The 18,217-nt window shown below is 43.2% G+C and overlaps 1 protein-coding gene across 2 annotated transcripts in view; it reads right to left on the bottom strand.

Moving 5' to 3' along the window:
- The window catches only part of HIP1 (huntingtin interacting protein 1), a 217,424-nt gene that overhangs the window by 62,598 nt on the left and 136,609 nt on the right, over positions 1-18,217 (bottom strand). For both annotated transcript variants that reach the window (XM_006859687.1, XM_006859688.1), the window contains exons 2-5: positions 15,635-15,698; positions 12,278-12,420; positions 11,974-12,030; positions 2,683-2,763 (exon numbers count right to left, since the gene is read on the bottom strand). In XM_006859687.1, coding sequence (XP_006859749.1) covers positions 2,683-2,763; positions 11,974-12,030; positions 12,278-12,420; positions 15,635-15,698 — 345 coding nt within the window. The remainder of the gene's footprint in view (positions 1-2,682; positions 2,764-11,973; positions 12,031-12,277; positions 12,421-15,634; positions 15,699-18,217) is intronic.

The following is an 18,217-nucleotide window of genomic DNA, read 5'->3' as shown; positions in this document are numbered from 1 at the left end:
TCATTTGCAATATGTTGCACTGACTGTGGATCCAAACAAAATCAAGTCTTAGACAACTCTAGTCTTCTCTCTGTTTATTGTGATGTTATGTATTGGTTCAGTTGTGAGGATCTTTATTTTCTTTACATTGAGAAGCAATCCATACTGAAGACCGCATTCTTTGATCTTCATCAGTAAGTATTTTGAGTCCTATTTGCTTCCAATGAGTAAGGTTGTGTCATCTGCATATTGCAGGTTGTTAATGAGTCTCCCTCCAATCCTTGTTGATGCAACCGTTTTTGAATCATCTTCAGTAAAATTTTACTTGCCTGTGATATTATTAATATTATTCAATGATTTCCACGTTCTGTTGCGTCACCTTTCTTTGGAATGGGCACAAATCTGGATCTATTCCAATCAGTTAGCCAAACAGCTGTCTTTCCAATTTTTTGGCCTAGACAAGTGAGCCCCTCCAAGCTGCATCAGTTTATTGAAAGATTTCGATTGATATTCCATCATTTCCTAGAGCCTTGCTTTATTGCCAATGCTTTCAGAGCATCTGGGACTTCCTCCTTCAATACCATTGGTTCTTGAGTATATGCTTTTTCTTGAAGTGGCTGAATGTTAACTAATTCTTTTGAGTGCAGTGACTCTTCGTATTCCTTCTATCGTTTTTAAAAATAAAAAAATTTATAAAGCTTTTATTGTGAATTGAGTGATAGTTTACGTGGCAGAACATCAGTTTTGAACTCAATCAATCATAGTTTCACTACAATGATTACAATCCCCTCCGTGTACCATCGGTTAATAGTTTTTGCCTCTATTCATGCTTTGTTTTTGTTTGGTGTACACAAAAACACTCAGGAATATATACACTTGTTTAAACAACCACAGGGCACATTCTGCAAGCCTGCCTCCTGGCCGCCAGCACACACACAGTCTTTCTCTTTCCATGAGTCTAGAGCTCTCAGCTGCTCTCTCTCTCCACATCCTCATCTCTGCCTCCGTCTCTGGTGTCGCTGCTTCTCTGGATAGGGTCCCATGTTCCATTCAAGTTCTTGCTTCTTGACCTCCCATTGTCTTTTGATGCTTCCTGCATTGTTCATTATTTTCCCCCTAAAACTTGAGGCTTGATTCTTTTTCTTCAGTTCTTTCAGGTTGTGAAATACTGACCATGTTCTTCCCTTAGGGTTTCCTAACTCCAGGTCTTTGCACATTTCATTACAATGCATAGAAACAGAAAGTAGATTAGTGGTAGCCGCAGGCTGTGAGGAAGAGGGAGTGAGGAATGACTAATGGGTGAGGGGTTCCTTTAGGAAGGATGGAGACGTTTGGAACAAGACCGAGGTGATGGCTGTATAACACTTTTAATATGGTTAATTTCATTTTGGTGAATTTCACCTCAATAAAATAAAGATTTTAAACAGCATTCAATACAGTGGCATGTATCACTACTGAACCAAAGCTATCTTTCTCACGTAGATTCTTCAGATACACAGAATATACATATCGCATTATTTCTTCTTAAATCTATTCCTTTCTCCATTTCCACTGCCAGCTCTCCAATTCAGGCCGTTTTCTCTCCCCAACAAATCATTCTTCTTCCCCACCACCCACTTGTCCTCAAACACCCCACCGAAAGTCTACTTCCTTCATTTTTCACCTCTGATACCACAACGCTCAACAATTTCAGAACATCTCTAGTACACGGTGTGTTATTTCTTTGGTATTGCATGATTTATTACATAGTTACGAAAACCATGTACGACTTCTCTCCCCAACAAATCTCTCAATTCCTAAATACGAGACCATTTTTACTTACTTGCTAATGTTGGCAAAAAACACCCACAAAAAACATGCATGAGGTGTGTATAAGAAAGACTGACTAAAATGATGTAGGATTAACAGATGATTCTGGGCTGGGAACTCATGATATAATTGTGAAGGAATTGTTTTTGATAATGGTGAACAGTAAAAGCAGTGCTTCCTACAACATTTTCAAAAGGCGATTGAGGACCCTAGGACCATCAAGGGAGAAGAGCATGAGCGGAATGCAGGACCCTATCCAGAGAAGCAGCGACACCAGAGATGGAGGCAGAGATGAGGACATGGAGAGAGGGAGCAGCTGAGGACTCTAGACTCTGGAGAGAGAAAGGCTGTGTGCTGGTGGCCAGGCGACAGGCTTGCAGAATGTGCCCTTTGGTTGTTTAAATGATTATATATTCCTGAGTGTTTCTGTGTACATCGCCCCTCTCAAAAAAAAAAAAAAACTAGAAGGAATAGAAGCAAATACTGTTGAATGATGATTCATGGCGGGGATTGTAACCATTGCAATGAAATAATGAGTGCAAAACCAATGTTCTCCCATGTAAACTATCACTTAATTCACAAAAAAAACTTAAAAAAAAAAAAAGCCAATGAACGGATATGGTGCCTCTATTTGCAAAATGAGGGGCACAAAAGTGAAAGTGACATGGGCCCCAGTCCTTGTCCCTTTGTCAAACCTCAAGGGCCTCACTGTGGTTCCCCTATCAATGTTTTCCTCTCACACAGCTGGAACCTCACAGTCCTGGAGGGGCCTAGGCTGTGTTATTACCTGAAGGACCTGGCAGTGAAGCCCACGGAGATGCTGCGGGACTGAGGAGAACGGTGTGGGGGGTTGGGGAGGAGAGGGTGAAGGCACAGTTGTCCAGAAAGACTCACTTTGGTGTGGTATTCCATCTTCGTTCTCAGCAGTTTGAGGTAGACGCTACTGAGCTGCCCATACCCCTCACTCAGGTGTCCCTTTCAAAAAAGGAAAGAAAGCATTGGGTCAACGCTAAGAATTTTGGGGTTGAAAGACTTATAGTTAGAATTGGAATTTATTTTTCATGATTATGAAAAGAACAAATGCTCACTGTTGAAAATTTGGAAAATCTATAAAAGCGCACATACATATACACACAAGGTTCACCCTTAATCTAGTTTCTAGAAATAATAAAGGTTAACATTTTAGGGCAACCTTCCTTGTATTTATAAATACAAAATGGGACCAACTTGGTTTTTTTGTTTGTTTGTTTTTCACTTAATGCATCATCAATTTCTGTTTACTTTTCTTTCTTCTCCAGGTTTTAAAAAATCTTATTACAGAAACAAACATTTTGAACCTCTTCTTGTTTTATTTCCTCAGACAGTTTTCTCCGGCACCACTATTTTCTTGAATTACCAGCTTTTGATACTATCTATTGCCTTCCTGCCATGAGTTTGAGGATTTAGGTCTCTTATATTCCTCGGAATTTTTTGTCCACCTTCTCTTCCCTTCATGTAGATGCAGGACTGCCTTCAGATTCCCCACTGCACTTTCTTTAAATGCTGTTCTGTATCATTAATTTTAGTGACTGCCTCGTGGACTCTGTAGGATAAAGCAAGGTTGCCTTGAACTGCAAGGTTGGCAGTTCAAACTCACCGCCTGTTCCTCGGAAACCCTATACAGGGATGCTATAAGCTGGAACCATCTCAGAAGCACTTAACAATATACAACAACCACCATACTTTATGAAACCAATTCCCTACTACCATGTATCTTACTTGTTGGCAAATATTTGCAATTATAGATTATTATTTCAAGGAACATTTTTATAGTATGTTCTTGTTTACAAACATGACAATTCCTCAGGAACAATTCTGGGTAAGTTTTCTTATTTAAGAATTTTGAGTCTCCCACTCTTAGCAATGACAGGCTAGCCAAGGCCTATTCTTTTCTTCTCTATCTATCTAAGCACAGCGCCCTGGTGTGGCTGTGAACCACAAGGTCAGCCATTCAAACCCACCAGTTGCTCTTTGGAAACCCTACACAGGGTTGTTATGGGTTGGAACCAAAGTGATGGCACTTAACAACAACATCTAAACACAGGGGAGGAAACACCTCAAAGACTGAAAGAAGCTAAAATATTAAAAATTCAGGCCCTTATGTTGGCCTGTCCTGGGTCCCTGAGAAGAGGTTAGAACTAGCAAAGTAATGCTGTTAACTCACAGATATTTTAAAAAGGAGAGAAATGGGGGCAGAAAGAACCCTTCAGCGGCAGAGCTGTAGTTCCCATGTGAGTTTTGCCTTTTATATTTTAAGAGCATCGACACCATCTAACCATTGGGAGTCAAGTCAAGAAGCGCCGCTGCAAACATGCCGCAGAGGGCTTCAAAGGGAGGTGAGCATGCAGAGGAAGGCGGCAAAGACACACGTGCCGGAGATGAGTGGCATCTCGGTTTATTCATTTTCTCTGAACAATTCTCATATTGATTTTATGTAATACTTGCCCGTTGTAGAAAAACTGGAAAACATCAAAAAGTAGAACAAGAAGGGAAGATAGTCTCAAGATCAACTCATAGTATAATTAAGAGAAAAAGGCACCTAGATGAAAGATGTAAAAGGTGACTCCTAACTTCCAAAACTTGTCACACTGATGAGACACAACTACACAGCAGAAGAGACCGATAGGAATGTCATTATGGAACAAGGAAGGCTAGGTACCTTCCCACTGAAAAGCACTAAAAATATTAGGTCAAGTATGAAAACCTTATTATTGAAGGCATTAAGAAGCTAGCAAGAAAATAAGGAGTCCTCACAAATGAGTAACTCAAGAGAGGTAAATAGAATACTGGGGTGGGGTAGGGAGGGGAAGGGCAGGTGGTAAACAGGAGGCAGGAGTCTGACCTGCCCAAGACAAGGAATCAAAAGCAAGAGTCCCAGGACTGGCTTCTTAATGCAAATGCCAGGCTCATTCCTGAGGACTACGGAGAAAACCTGCAGTACCAAGCCACTGTTGTGAGCAGAGGGAAGGGGGGAAATTACCCTGAGAATTAGACTCGTGAGCCAGTCCTGCATCCCAGAATTCACAGAATTTAATTGAGAGTTGTCTCAGTGGAAACATACGTTAATTCTCTCTAGAGGGACTTGCTATCATTAGAGACTTCAAAGATTTCCACCAATGAAATTTTAGGGAAGCTCAGCAACTCACAGTAAAAATAATGAAGCACCAAAAGGAAACAGAACATGAGCAAAATTCTCCAAAAACAACAGATGGCAGAATCAGATATAAGGACATTTGTTGTTGTTGTTGATTGCTGTCGAGTTGACTTCAACTCATAGGAATCCTGGATGACGTTTCTGAAGAGTGAATGGTGAATCTGAACCACCGACCTTGCATACCAGTACACTACCCCACAGCGCTACACCAGGACTTTAGATCATAGAATTATAAATAGTGATGTACAAAATGACTACGAAGTTTAATATGTCTAAAGAAGAAAGACACAAAAATATATAATGGATGATGAGCAGACTGAAACGAAAGTAGAAGTTCAAACAATTAGTCCAATAGCCTGATGGACCACGTGAATGTCTGTCTCTGTGACTCTGAGACCAGAACTAGATGGTGTCTGGCTTCTTCTACCAACTGCTCTGAAAGGACTCACATTAGAAGGTCCTGGGTACAGTGGGGAGAAAATGTGAAACAAAACTCAAAATCATAAAAAGGATTAGGCTTACTGGTTGCATAGAGACTGGTGGAACCCTTGGGACTATGGTCCTAAGTCACTCTTCAGGGTTGGATCAGAACCCTGTGGGCTCAAGTTTCAGCTAAACAATGGATCTATGACGGAGACACTAAGCATGTCTTACAGTAGTCAACCATTCGGATCAAAAGGGCAGCATTTACTGAAGGACAAAGAAAGTTCCATAAAAACTAGTTACATAGGAAGGATATAAACAAGAAAGGCAGCGAGGAAGTGGGATCAGTGATGTTACATTGAGGGGATTACAGTCAGTGAGATGAAACAAAATGTGAATGAAATGTCGAATGTAAAACTGATGATCTATCTGATCGATTCACAATAAAAGGTTTATTAAAAAAAAAAGGAAGTCCAAGAAATGAAACTTATTTTTAAATTTAAATGCCATCATAGTGACACTGTATGGGGTTTCCCAGGAGGGGCTGGTGAGTCTGAACTGCCAACCCTGCTGTTCAAATTGACCTTGCAGTCCAGCGCTTCTCCTACAGCATGACACTACGTTAGGTAAAACTGAAATCTGTCTGGAGATGCTTAACAAGAGATTAGACTCTGGTAGCATAGTGGTTATGAGTCAGTCTGCTAACCCTCATGGTCAGCAGTTCGAAACTACCAGCCATTACGTGGGAGAAAGATGAGGTTTTCTGCTCCCATAAATATTTATAGCCTCGGAAACCCTATACAGGGTTGCTATGAGTTGGAACTGACTCCACAGTACATAGCCACCAACTACCAAAGAACAAATGAAATGAAAGTAGATGAGTTTTCTGAAGACTTATTTAGAATTATAGATGTAAATAGGTAGAAAAATGAAATGGCAGTTTAGAGATATGGGGAATACAGTGAGATAGAAAATAAAATGAGCAAGTTTAACAGACTTCTAATCAAATGTAGTGCGCTGTTGGTTAGACAGACTGCAAAGTTGGTTGAACCAGAAGGTCAGTGGTTCAAGCTCACCAGTCGCTCCTCGAAAACCCTATACAGGGTCACTATGGGTTGGAACTGACTCGACGGCACTTATCAACAACTATCAAAACCTCAGAAGGAGAAGGCAGAAGGGAGCAAAGGCAATATGTGAAGAGATAATGGAAAGTTTTCAGAACTGATGAAGGATAATAATCCACAGATGTAAGAAACTCAAAGAATCCCAAATAATTTACACTTTCATGTACTGAACTGTGGTCCCCCCGCCCCCCCATATATGCATCAGTCTAGCTGGGTCATGGTTCTCAGCTGTTCTGACAGCTACACAATGATGTAACATGGCAGTTAAGTGATTCTCAGCCATGATGTGATCTGAGGTAATAAACCAGTAAAAGGATTAAGGGTGGGATATGACATGCTCAATCTCACTGCAGAAAAAGGAACTTCCCTGGGGTGTGATCTGCAACATCTTTTATCTTGCAAAGATAAAAGGGCAGAGAGGACTACATCCTTTTGACCTGGGGTCCCTGCACTGTGAAATTCCTAGATCCAGGGGAAGACTGATGCCAAGACGCAAGGAATGCTGGGTCTACAGAAGATGAAAGGAGATAAGACCTTCCCCAGAGGTAGCAGAAAGAGAGAACTTTCCCCTAGAGCTGGGCTCTGGATTTGGATTTCTAGTTTTCTAGACTTCGAGAGAATACATTTCTGTTTGCTATAGCCTATCCATTTATGGTGTTTCTGTTACAAAAGGACTAGAGAACTGAAACACACTTCAGCACATCCTGGTGTAGCACTGTAGGATCAGCACTGGACTTCAAACCACAAGATCAGCAGTTCAAACCCATCAGCTAGCTGCTCCTTGGAAACCTTATACAGGGTTGTTGTGAGTCTTGATGATACTTAACAACAGCATTTTAAAATTGGCTAGAGGACACAACATGAGAAGATACATGCACACCAATGTTCATAGCAGCAGAAGATATATGCACACCAAAGTTCATAGCAGCAGAAGATATATGCACACCAATGTTCACAACAGCACTAGTTATAACAGCAAAAAGATGGAGACAGCCAAAGTGCCCATCAACTGAAGAATGGATAAACAAACTGTGGTACATACACACAATAGATCCTACCTTGAAGAAGAACAAGGAAGCTGCATGCCACCACATAACATGGATGAACCTTGAGGACATTATGTTGAGTGAAATTAGTCAGTCACTAAAGTAGAAATACTGCATAGGACCACTACTGTAAAAGACTAAGAAAAAGAACCCATACTAAAGGGGAGGCACATTTCTTTGCTGGTTACCGGGATGTGGGGGGGTGAGATGAGGGGAGGGAGGGGAAGTTGGAGCACAGGGCAGGGAATAGACACAGGATAGTTTGAGTGCTAGGGAGGTGGACAATACGCAAGAAGGGAAAGGGGAATGGAAGAACAAGGCGGATGGGAAAACAATTAGACAGGTTTGCATGGGCTAAGTGAGACAGAGGTAAATAATGATGTATGCACAACCTTGGAACAACAAGGCTCTGGGATACAGGGATTGAGACATGGTTGGAACAGGCAAAAGGGAGGAAATAATGTTAAGATGCTTGACTATATTTTGAATCTTGGTTTCCCTGGCATACCATTATAAAATAGACACTTGAAGGAGAGAGAAAGGAATAGGCAGAAATATCACCATAGAAAGCTTGTAAGTCTTTCTGTATATAACTGATTGGAATACCTAAAATAGGGCAATGATGCCCAGTGAAGGAGGCTTCCTGTGGAGCCTCTGCATTACATAAGACCATAAGTGGAATCGTGAACCCCATCCAGAATCTTCTGAGGTGGGAAATTTCCACTTGAAAGAACAAGCAGACCAGCCTGGAGCAGCTAGAACAGAAGATACTTCTTTAAAGAAAGACCAACAGGAAAAATACAAAACAATAATGGTAGTCCAACTGATTACTACAAGAACAAGCAAGTTGCTTGCCCCGGAGACATCAAGACACCCAATCAAGTGGTTGGGTCCCCTCAGGGCAAACCCCCTTCCAAGACTAAGATTCAATGGGAATACACGAACAGACATGTGCTCTGATTGGTGACTACGTTTGTCACCAATAATGAGAAGTGAGGAAGAACAGGAATGAAGCTGTGAGCTAAGCCCTGCAACGTTCAATAGACTCCTGTGAACCCGGGTGGAGACCTGGTTGTCCAGTAATGTGGCAAGACCTGGGGACTTTTGGGCCCAGAGTCAGTGACATAGCCAAAAAGGATTAGAGTGGAGAGTGGAGCGTCCAGCTGATAAGAAGAGAGGGCACATGCACATGAACACCTACACTTGCAGATAATACCCACTTGACTTGGCTTCAATGACTGGATGATCAGAGCTCAACTAGAAGAAAGAAGAAGAAGAAAAAGAGTAATCTAATACCACTTGATGAACTTGACCTACACCTATGGATGCAGCAGCTCAAAAGAGGGAACAAGTCTTTATAGTGAGGATCATTCTCACGCCCTCCGTACACTGAGTAGACAGGGAAGGGCAACTTGGACATTGGCTACCCAAAATGGGGGGGTTACAAAGGCAAGAAGTGACTGGCTTACAAGCTTTCAAGAGCGAACCTAGATCCAGAGGGTGCGGAGGAAGGTGGAACCTCCACTGAGTAGTATCCAATCTGTCTGTGTGGGGCTGATGAAAAGAGATGGGGATAGGTCTCTTGTGGTACAATAGTGAATAATTGTTATCAGGACTGATTGTGAGGGTTGGAAATGTAAAGGCAGATGTTTTGTAGCAAAAGGAGGGGAGTGATTGACTTTGCAGTCCAGGAGAGGAGGTCCCTGGGACCATCAAGGGAGAAGAACAAAGTGCGGGACCCTATCCAGAGAACCAGTGATGCCAGAGATGGCAGAGATGATGACGTGGGGGAGATGGAGCGGCTGGGGACTATAGACCCAGAGAGGGAGAGGGGCTATGTGCTGCGGACCGGGGTTCAGGCTTGCAGGGTATACCCTTTGGTTGGTTGATGATGCATGGAGGGGATTGTAACTATGGCAATGAAACAATATACAACAGGATGAATGTAACACTAATGTTCTCCCATGTAAGCTATCACATAATTCATAGTAAAACATTAAAAAAAAAAAATGGCTAGAGGGAAAAACCACATTAGCTTCAAAGGAGCAACAATGAAGCTGACAGCTGACTTCATGTAAACAATGGAACAGGAAGTGAGTGAAATGCAGTATGAAATACCTGTTGAATGGTGATGCATGGAGGAGATTGTAATCATTGCAATGAAACGAAATATGATATGATGAGTGCAAAACCGAAGTTCTCCCATGTAAAACTATCACTTAATTCACAATAAAAGCTTTAAAATAACAAAAAAACCTTGCATGTGCTAATAAAAAAATAATTCACTCTAGAATTCCAAACCCAGAGAAGATATCTTCCAAGGACAAGGGTTACATTTTCAGACAAGGTGTTTGTTCCTAACCAATTTTCACTAACAAAAGTTCTAATGGAAATAATTCAGGCAGATAGAAAGATCTAAGAAAAAATAAAAAGTACAGAATAAAACAACTGAAATAGCATCTTGTTGTTGTTGTTGTTAAGTGCCATCGAGTCGGTTCCGACCCATAGCGACCCTGTATAGGGTTTCCGAGGGTGTAAATCTTTACGGGAGTAGAAAGGCTCATCTTTCTCCCGCGGAGCAGATGGTAGTTTCGAACCGCTGACCTTAAGGTTTGCAGCCCGATTCGTAACCACTACGCTACCAGAGCTCCTGGAAATAGCATCTTAACAGTATTTAAAAAGAAAATAACCAAAAATAAATCCTATAACAATAAAAACAAATAAATGAGAGGGAGGGAATTGGGCTCTAATAGCCTAGAATTTTGTGCTATACAGAAAACAAATGAAATGTAAATTTTAGATCTTGATAAGTGTGCATTTTGAAATTTTTGCAGGGCCTGTAAAAATTATTAAAAAATAAGAGGTTTCAGAAAAGTTCCACCTTCCAATTAATAATAGGGAAGAAATGGAAAGGGGGGAAAAAGTAATCTGCAAGAAGGCAAGGAATGAGAGAAAAAGAAACAGAACAGATGGGAAAAATAAACAAATAAACAAATAAAAATAAAAAGCAAAAAATTAGATGGGAGATATACATCCATGTTATAATAAATGTAAATGGACTAAAAACCCAGCTAAAAGACATCATCCATCTATCTGCTATCATTTAAAAAAATCCATCCTTATACGATGGAATGAATATGGAACTGAGGTTCTCTCATGTAAACTATCATATAATTCACAATAAAACATTAAAAAAAAATCCATCTTAATGGAATTTACAAGTGTTATTTCTAAAAATAAGAATATATAAAAGTTTAAAAGGCTGGGAAAAAAAGTACACTGGTATAATTCTAACAAAAAGAAAGGAAAAAAAAGATATAACTTTTATGTTATAGGGATATAAGAGATTACTAACATGCAGTTGGGAGATTTGAGGACACTCTCAGTTTTGTGCTGGTATACAGCTGTGTGCCTCTGGGCAAGTTAAATTGTCTCTCTCTCTGGGTCGGTTGTTTCCTTAGCTACAATGGGTGGATTATACATAATCAGTCACATTCTGTGAGCCCAGGCAGAGTTAGTAACTGGGGAAAATGGGCTAAAGGAGTAGTTGTCAATTAGTAAAGCAAAGTAGAGGAGCTCTGGTAGTGTAGTGGTTATGAGTTGGGCTGCTGACCTCAAGGTTCAAAACTATTAGCCGCTCCATAGGAGAAGGATGAGGCTTTCTGCTTCTCTAAAGATTTACAGCCTTGGAAACCCTATGCAGGCTTGCTATGAATAGAACCAACTCCACAGCATATCACTACCACTACCAGGGCAAAGCGGACTATTAGAATCATCCAAAGATATTCTAACCCATTCCATCACATACATACTCTGGGATATCAAAATCTAAGATTTTGGTGTGTGAATAAAAACACTTTTTTTTTCAATTGATTCTGATATTTCCACATATCTCCTCCCTTATCCCATTAGGAATATGTTGTTGTTGGTAAGTGCTAGCGAGTAGGTTGTGACTCACAGCGACCCTGTATAGCATTTCCAAGGAGCAGCTGGTGGGTTTAAACTGCCAACCTTGTGTTTCATAGTCTAGTGTTTATCCTAGGGCGCCATACCAGGAGTCCATTAAGAATTAGGTATGCTAATTCTCAGTGTACTGTGATTTCCATGGGACAGTGGGAGGGAAAGAAGTAGAAACTGGGACAAAGTCATTGTGTGTGTATGTGGGGGGGGGGGGTATCCCATAGCCTGGGGAGAGCTGTGACATGAAATTCTCTAGACAGGAGACCTCAGGCTCTGGTACCTCTCTACAGCTTCCACGGGCCCCAGGAAGACTATGGCTACCACAGTAGTATTTTGCTTGTCATGGGAGAAACCCGAGTAAGTTAGAAGAGATGAATTTGTTCTGGTTTTGCGGCCATTGGGGAAGAAGAGTAGGAACAGATCGCATCTCCAAACTCACCCACATCCTGCTCATATCACTCAATTCATTTTTGTATCTCAGAGAGTCCTTCAGGACCTGGAGGGGGAAGAGAACAGGCTATAAGAAAACAGAAGAAGGGGGACAGAGAGCAGCAGTCAAGGATGGGCCTGGGTGGGGAGCAGAGGCGGTTACTGAAAAGAAATGCACCCATGTCTAATTGGCAACTAAGAGGCCAGGAGAAAGGGGCAGCTACCCCCTCTCAGGGTGGGAGTGGAGAGAACCCTGTGTGGCTCAGGTCAGAACACTTTCCCAGGTGCCTCCCATGGCAGTCCGAAGTACTCACGTTTGGGTGTCCGTCTCGGAGGAGTTTGTGGAACACGTGGCAAAACTTCCAGCAGAGCACAGCATTGCTAGAGAGAGGCAGTCGGTTGACAACAGTCCAGAAAGTCTGCGCTCCTTTCTCGTGGTGGGTGCCCAGTATGCATGGTGAGAGAAGGTCATGGAAAAGACAGACTTGGGTTCTGGACCCGGGCAGTCAGTTCTGCGGCTCCAGCCTGCAAGGCTGGCCGTCATGCAAGGTACCAGAGTACTGCCTCGGGAGGGACACCATTCACTGCCCGGACACCGCAGATCTGTAGATGGACTTTGGTAATTTGGGGCGGATAAATGGGCTATTTCTAATAAAATCCATTTTGCTAGACAATTTCCTCACAGATGGACCTGTCCTAAAGGGCAGAGGGGTGTCTCTTTCTCATTTGCCCAAATGCGCTGGTCTGTAGGCAAGACTGTGTTCTTCTTGTGGGTGTGTTGGATGTGTGATGAGGTCCGTGGGGAATAATCATAGTTAACGTTTTAATGGCGTCGTGGTGTGACTCTGGAGGATCAACGTTGGACTGCTAACTGCAAGGTCGGAGGTTCCAACCCACCAGCTGCTCCTCATAACCCTCTTAAGGCTCGCTATGAGTCAGAACTGATTCGCTGGCACTAACAACAGCGTTTAAATTACAAAGAACAGTTTCCCAAGTTCTCTCCAATACATGTTTCTAAAAGCTCTGGCTTTTCATCAAGAGCCCCAGCTCCAGTTGAGGATCCTTCACCCTGGCCTCTAACTTCTCTCCATCGAATCGGCTCCGCTCTTGCCTGGAAAGCAGGAGTCTTTGTTTAAAATGTCCTTCCCCTAAACTCGACATTACTACACGTTATTTTCAGAGTGCCTCTATCTCCCAACAGCTTGAATCTCCTGTATGTGGAATTCTGGGGCCACTGCCTCCTGAGATCCAATTCAAAACATACCTTCCAGCCAAGAACTGTCAGCTACATGAGAGCAGCACATCATGTAAGTTCTCATCTGGCCTGGCGTGACTTTCTGTTTAGTACAGGGTTTCCGAGGCTGTAAATCTTTATGGGAGCAGAAAGCCTCATCTTTCTCCTGCAGAGCAGCTGGTAGTTTCGAACTGCTGACCTTGAGGTTCGCAGTCCGATTCGTAACCACTACGCTACCAGAGCTCCTTTTTAGCATCCTAGAGCTCTGTAATTCTGAGCTGCCTTGTACTTTGGGAGGAGAGGATTTCCACATTTCTTTTCTAATTGTGTAAACAGGCCATACAGACCTGGTAATTGGGCACCATCAACCATAAGTACAGTTCTCTACCTAGAACTTTAGGCCTCTTTGACAAAGCTCAGGGAAACACAGTACCATTTACAGCAGAATGGAGCACAGTAGTTCTGTAAGATAAGCACTGGATTGCAAACCCTAAGGTCGACAGTTTGAGCCCACCAGCCACTCTGTGGGAGAAAGATGAAGCTTTCTGTTCTTGCAAAGACGTACAGCCTTAGAAACCCTATAGAGAGTCTCTGTGAGTTGTATATGACAGCACTTAACAACAGTAACATTTCTGGCAGAGAGACATGCCTCAGGTGAGAAATGTACACAAGTTGTGTGGCTTCCAAACAGAGGGGCACTGGAGAGTATCAGAAAGTTCCTTTTCTAAGCTGCCACTTGCACTGAGATTAGGGATGGGCTACGGCACAGATTTGGGGGTGTGGAACCCCAGATCCACTTTTGGTTTGGGAGCTATTTCTGGAACATTCTATGACTTCACCTCAAACACAGCCCCATCAGGCGGAAGGCAGCATGGGGGAGAGATGGGCAGCTTCTACCCCCTTATGCCCTGATGTCTCCTGGGACGACTGCATCAGGTTATCATGGTGGTGTGCCAAAAGAGTCAATTCCAACTCAGCAGCCCAGTAGGACAGAGTAGAACAGCCTAGAAGTTTCCCAGGCTGCTGTCCTTACACAAGCACATGGCCAGGTCTTCTCTCCTGCGGATTCGAACTTGATCTTTTGGTTAGCACCTGAGCGCTTTAGCAGATGCCATCACCAGGGCTCCTGAGAGTTGCTTTATCTGTGTGTCGTCTGTCTAGCCGGAAGCCAGAGCCAGAGCAGGTGCACACTAACATCTCTTCCATTGCCTCAGGATATGACAGTGGCAGGTATGGTCTTCTCTGTGTCAGTCCTCCACCCAGGAGAACACGCTGGCCTGTGACAAAGACTGCTCTTACTCCATATTTTACATCAGACAGGTCACAAGAACTTGGAAGGTGGAGAATATCAATATGATGAAGGCTTTTGGAATCAGGACATGGGTATCAAGGCAAGGGAACTCTGCCATCTTGGGGGCGGGGGCAAGGTCTAGCTAGGCTGGTTAGCTCAGATGGTTCTATGGCCTCTACCCTACAGAAAAGCCCTTTCTAATTCCAGTCAAACATCTTCCCATTCAAGACAAGTTGCTGTCAGCTCTAGAGCAGCCCAGGTGGCTATTCCATCAGCAAATATTGCCAGGTGCCTACCACGTCCCAGGTACCATGCTAGGCAGTGCTGCGTTTTCCTTGGTCACATAACGGTAAGGGTCTCCTCCTAGGACTGAGGCTGGAAGGACAAGTGGCTCAGATCTGACTAAATGGGGAGTCCAAGGAACAGGGACTTCCCCATTGCCAGACCAAAGCCCAGACTCCACCCCGCTTGGCCGCAGCACACATAGACAACTAGTCAGTCCCCCTGGAAGCCGCCTTCAGCTCCTGGACCCAAGGGCAAATGCCCAAGTTGTTGCCTGGACTTCTGCCCTTCACCCATCATGGGAGCTGCCTCTTTGGTAGTTTGGGCTTGGTGAAGAGCTTCCAAGTTACCTGTTTCCCTATTCCATTTTGAAGTTTTTGTTTTTTCCCGCTCTGACATCAGTTGAACCTGCTCACACAAGCAGATCTTACTTCCATCTTTGAGCCTCTACAGTCGGCATAAGATCAATCACGGCCACTATTGCTCAGAAAAGGGGACGACAAACACTCCTCCAAGGGAAGGGTCAATTTCACCCAATGGGGCCTGGAGAGCTTTAATAACACAGTTGAAGACCTCACCCATGCTCCAAGGAAACAATTCAAAGCAAAGTCACTTCAAGTGATGCCGTTCTGAAAGCTTGGGATCTTTGGGGAGCTGAAAGGACTGGGGAGTCAGCCTCTTCAGGTCCTCCCCCCCTAACAGTGCTGCTGTCTTTGAGACCCATGCTCCCCAAGTGCCTGCTGCCATCTGGTCCTTGTGGGGTTCCCCTTCCTGGAGGTGTGTGAGGAAGCCCCGCCCTGATTTCAGCCTACACTATTTGACCCCACTCAGGGTTGGTCTTCCAAGCAACATCCAAAAGGATATTTCTGGCGTGTTTTTCCTTCACAGCCACTTCCTGCATGTTAATGGCCTTATTGATGCTGACAGTCTGAAAAACAAGAGGGAGGGGAGGGGGACACAGAGGGAGGTGAATAAGCTTCTGAAAGTGGCTCCAGACCTTCTCAGATGCCCCACCCCTCTCTTTCCTCCCTCCAATGAGTCCTCTCTCTCACGACACCCACCCCTACCCCACTGCAAGCTGGCCCCTGTGTGGGTCCCCAGCTGGGGGGCAGAGGTGGGCAGCTCTCCCAGCCAGCTGGCATTGGCTGTGCCCAGCTGCTGCATCCGCCTGCTAGCCTGCTATTCATTCACTCAGCACAACAACACGGCAATTAAAGCCGGCACAAAGAGATGTTTCTCATCCCCCAGGGAAACATTATTTCTCGGGGAGCAGGAGGAAGAGGCCCTGAGATCAGGGAGCGGCAGGCCCATGACCATCCAACCACCCCTTCTCAAAGCTTAGACCCTTCCAGAGCCTCCCCTGGCTGGTCCAGGCCTGCAGGGGCGACGCTCAGCTCCATAGTTTTCTCCTTGTGGACATTTTTCAACTCCTAGTCACATTCCCTTTTATTTCTTTAATGACAGAAGAGGATATTAAAAATATCATTTCTTTCTGGTTGTTTAAAAAATCGTAACTCTCTTTTTAATTTAGCAAAACACATATACATATAATTAGAAGTCATAAACGGAACCCTATTGTGTAGGTTCTTGTTTAAGCGTAGGCTCTTTCTGTTTTACTTGTTTCCCTTCCAGTCACGTGAATAAATTATACACATCCTATACAATACCCTATCCTCCACTCACGTGAACATACTATAAAATACCCTACCATCCACGCACACGAACATACTCTAGAATACCGTATCTTCCACTCACATGAACATACTATACACATACACAAGTCCTGGTGTGGTGCTGTGGGATAAAGCAGTAGACTGTAGGTTGGTTTGAACCACTAGGTCAGTGGTTCAAACTCACCAGCTGCTCCTTGGAAACCCTACACAGGGTTGTTTTGGGTTGGCGCCAAGTTGATGGCACTTAACAAAAACACATACATATATACAGAAATCCTACCCTACACTCATGTGAACAAAGTATACACAAATCCTATACACACACAGAGTCCTGGTATGGTGCTGCGGGTTAATGTGCTGGACTGCGAAGTCAATTTGAACTGCAAGGTCGGTGGTTCAAGCTCACCAGCTGCTCCTCGGAAAGTCTATACAAGGTCGCTGTTGGTCAGAACCAACTTGATGGCATTTAAAAACAACAACATACACACATAGGAGTACTGGTGTGGCACTGTGGGTTAATGCACTGGACCACAAGGTCAGTTTGAATCATAAAATCAGCAGTTCAAATTCACCAGCCGCTCCTCCTTGGAGGTCACTATGAGTCGTAATAGATGCAAGGACACTTAACAACAACAACATACACACATATACAGATGTACCAAAATGAGCTGTCCTCAAGTCAATTTTGACTTAACTGTAAGAGTTTCCTAAGATTGCATCAGGGTGGGACCGCACTACAAGGCTTTCAAATGTCTTTCAATTTTCAGTCTGCTAGATGGCAACTGAGCAAGTTAAGTGTATCTGTATACACAATATACACAAATACTTAACCACTGAAGGAGTTAATTTTATCACTGTTCTAAAAAACTGCAAGTGTTTTTCACAGACTTTTCTACATATGATTTTCTCACTCAAAAATATCTCATGGCAAATTCTCCAAGAGGACTGATAAAATTCTAGTTCATTCTTTTTAAAAAAGACAACATCATATTCCAAGGTGTGGGTGGATGAGATTTATATAGACATTCCTGTATTGGTGGGCAATCAAGTTATTTCTAGCTTTTTGCCACTGTGAAGTATGTTTTATTAAAAACTTTTATATATAGACTCTAATTGATTGTTGTTTAGTGCCATCGAGTCAGTTCCGACCCATAGCAACCCTGTTCAAGGTTTCCAAGGAGCAGCTGGTGAGCTTGAACCACTGACCTTGTGGTTCAAACAACTTTGCAGTCTAGCACATTAGCCCACAGTGCTACCCCAGGACTCCATAGTTACTGATTGGCGCTTCTTAATTCCTGGGAGTGAGATGACTGGGTCAAAACGTATTTTTGATGTTAAGGAAAAGCCCAAACATATACAAATATAAAAGCTAGTCCAATGAGCACTTACGAGTTTGTCATCAAATATGTTTCTTCTAGGAGTCCTGGTGTGGTGCTGTGGGTGAAAGTGCTGGACTGCAAAGCCAGTTTGAACCACAAGGTTGGCAGTTCAAGCTCACCAACTGCTCCTCAGAAACCCTATATAGGGTCACTAGGGGTCTGAACCAACTCGATGGTATTTAACAACAACAATAACATACCAAGTGTTGGCAAACATTTCCTTGTAAAAAGCAAATTAGCGTACAATGAAAGATACATAGATCAATGAAACAGAGTTGAGAATCCAGAAATTAACGCTTCTACATACAGCCAACTGATTTTTGACAAAACACCTAAATATCTCACATGGGGAGGTGATAGTCTTTTCAACAGATGGTGCTGGCAGAACTGGAAAA

Source organism: Chrysochloris asiatica, unplaced genomic scaffold (genome assembly GCF_000296735.1).
Source record: "Chrysochloris asiatica unplaced genomic scaffold, ChrAsi1.0 scaffold00034, whole genome shotgun sequence".
Classification (NCBI taxonomy): Eukaryota; Metazoa; Chordata; class Mammalia; order Afrosoricida; family Chrysochloridae; genus Chrysochloris; species Chrysochloris asiatica.
Note: the sequence above shows the minus strand (reverse complement) of the source record. Positions and strands in the feature narration are given on the sequence as shown.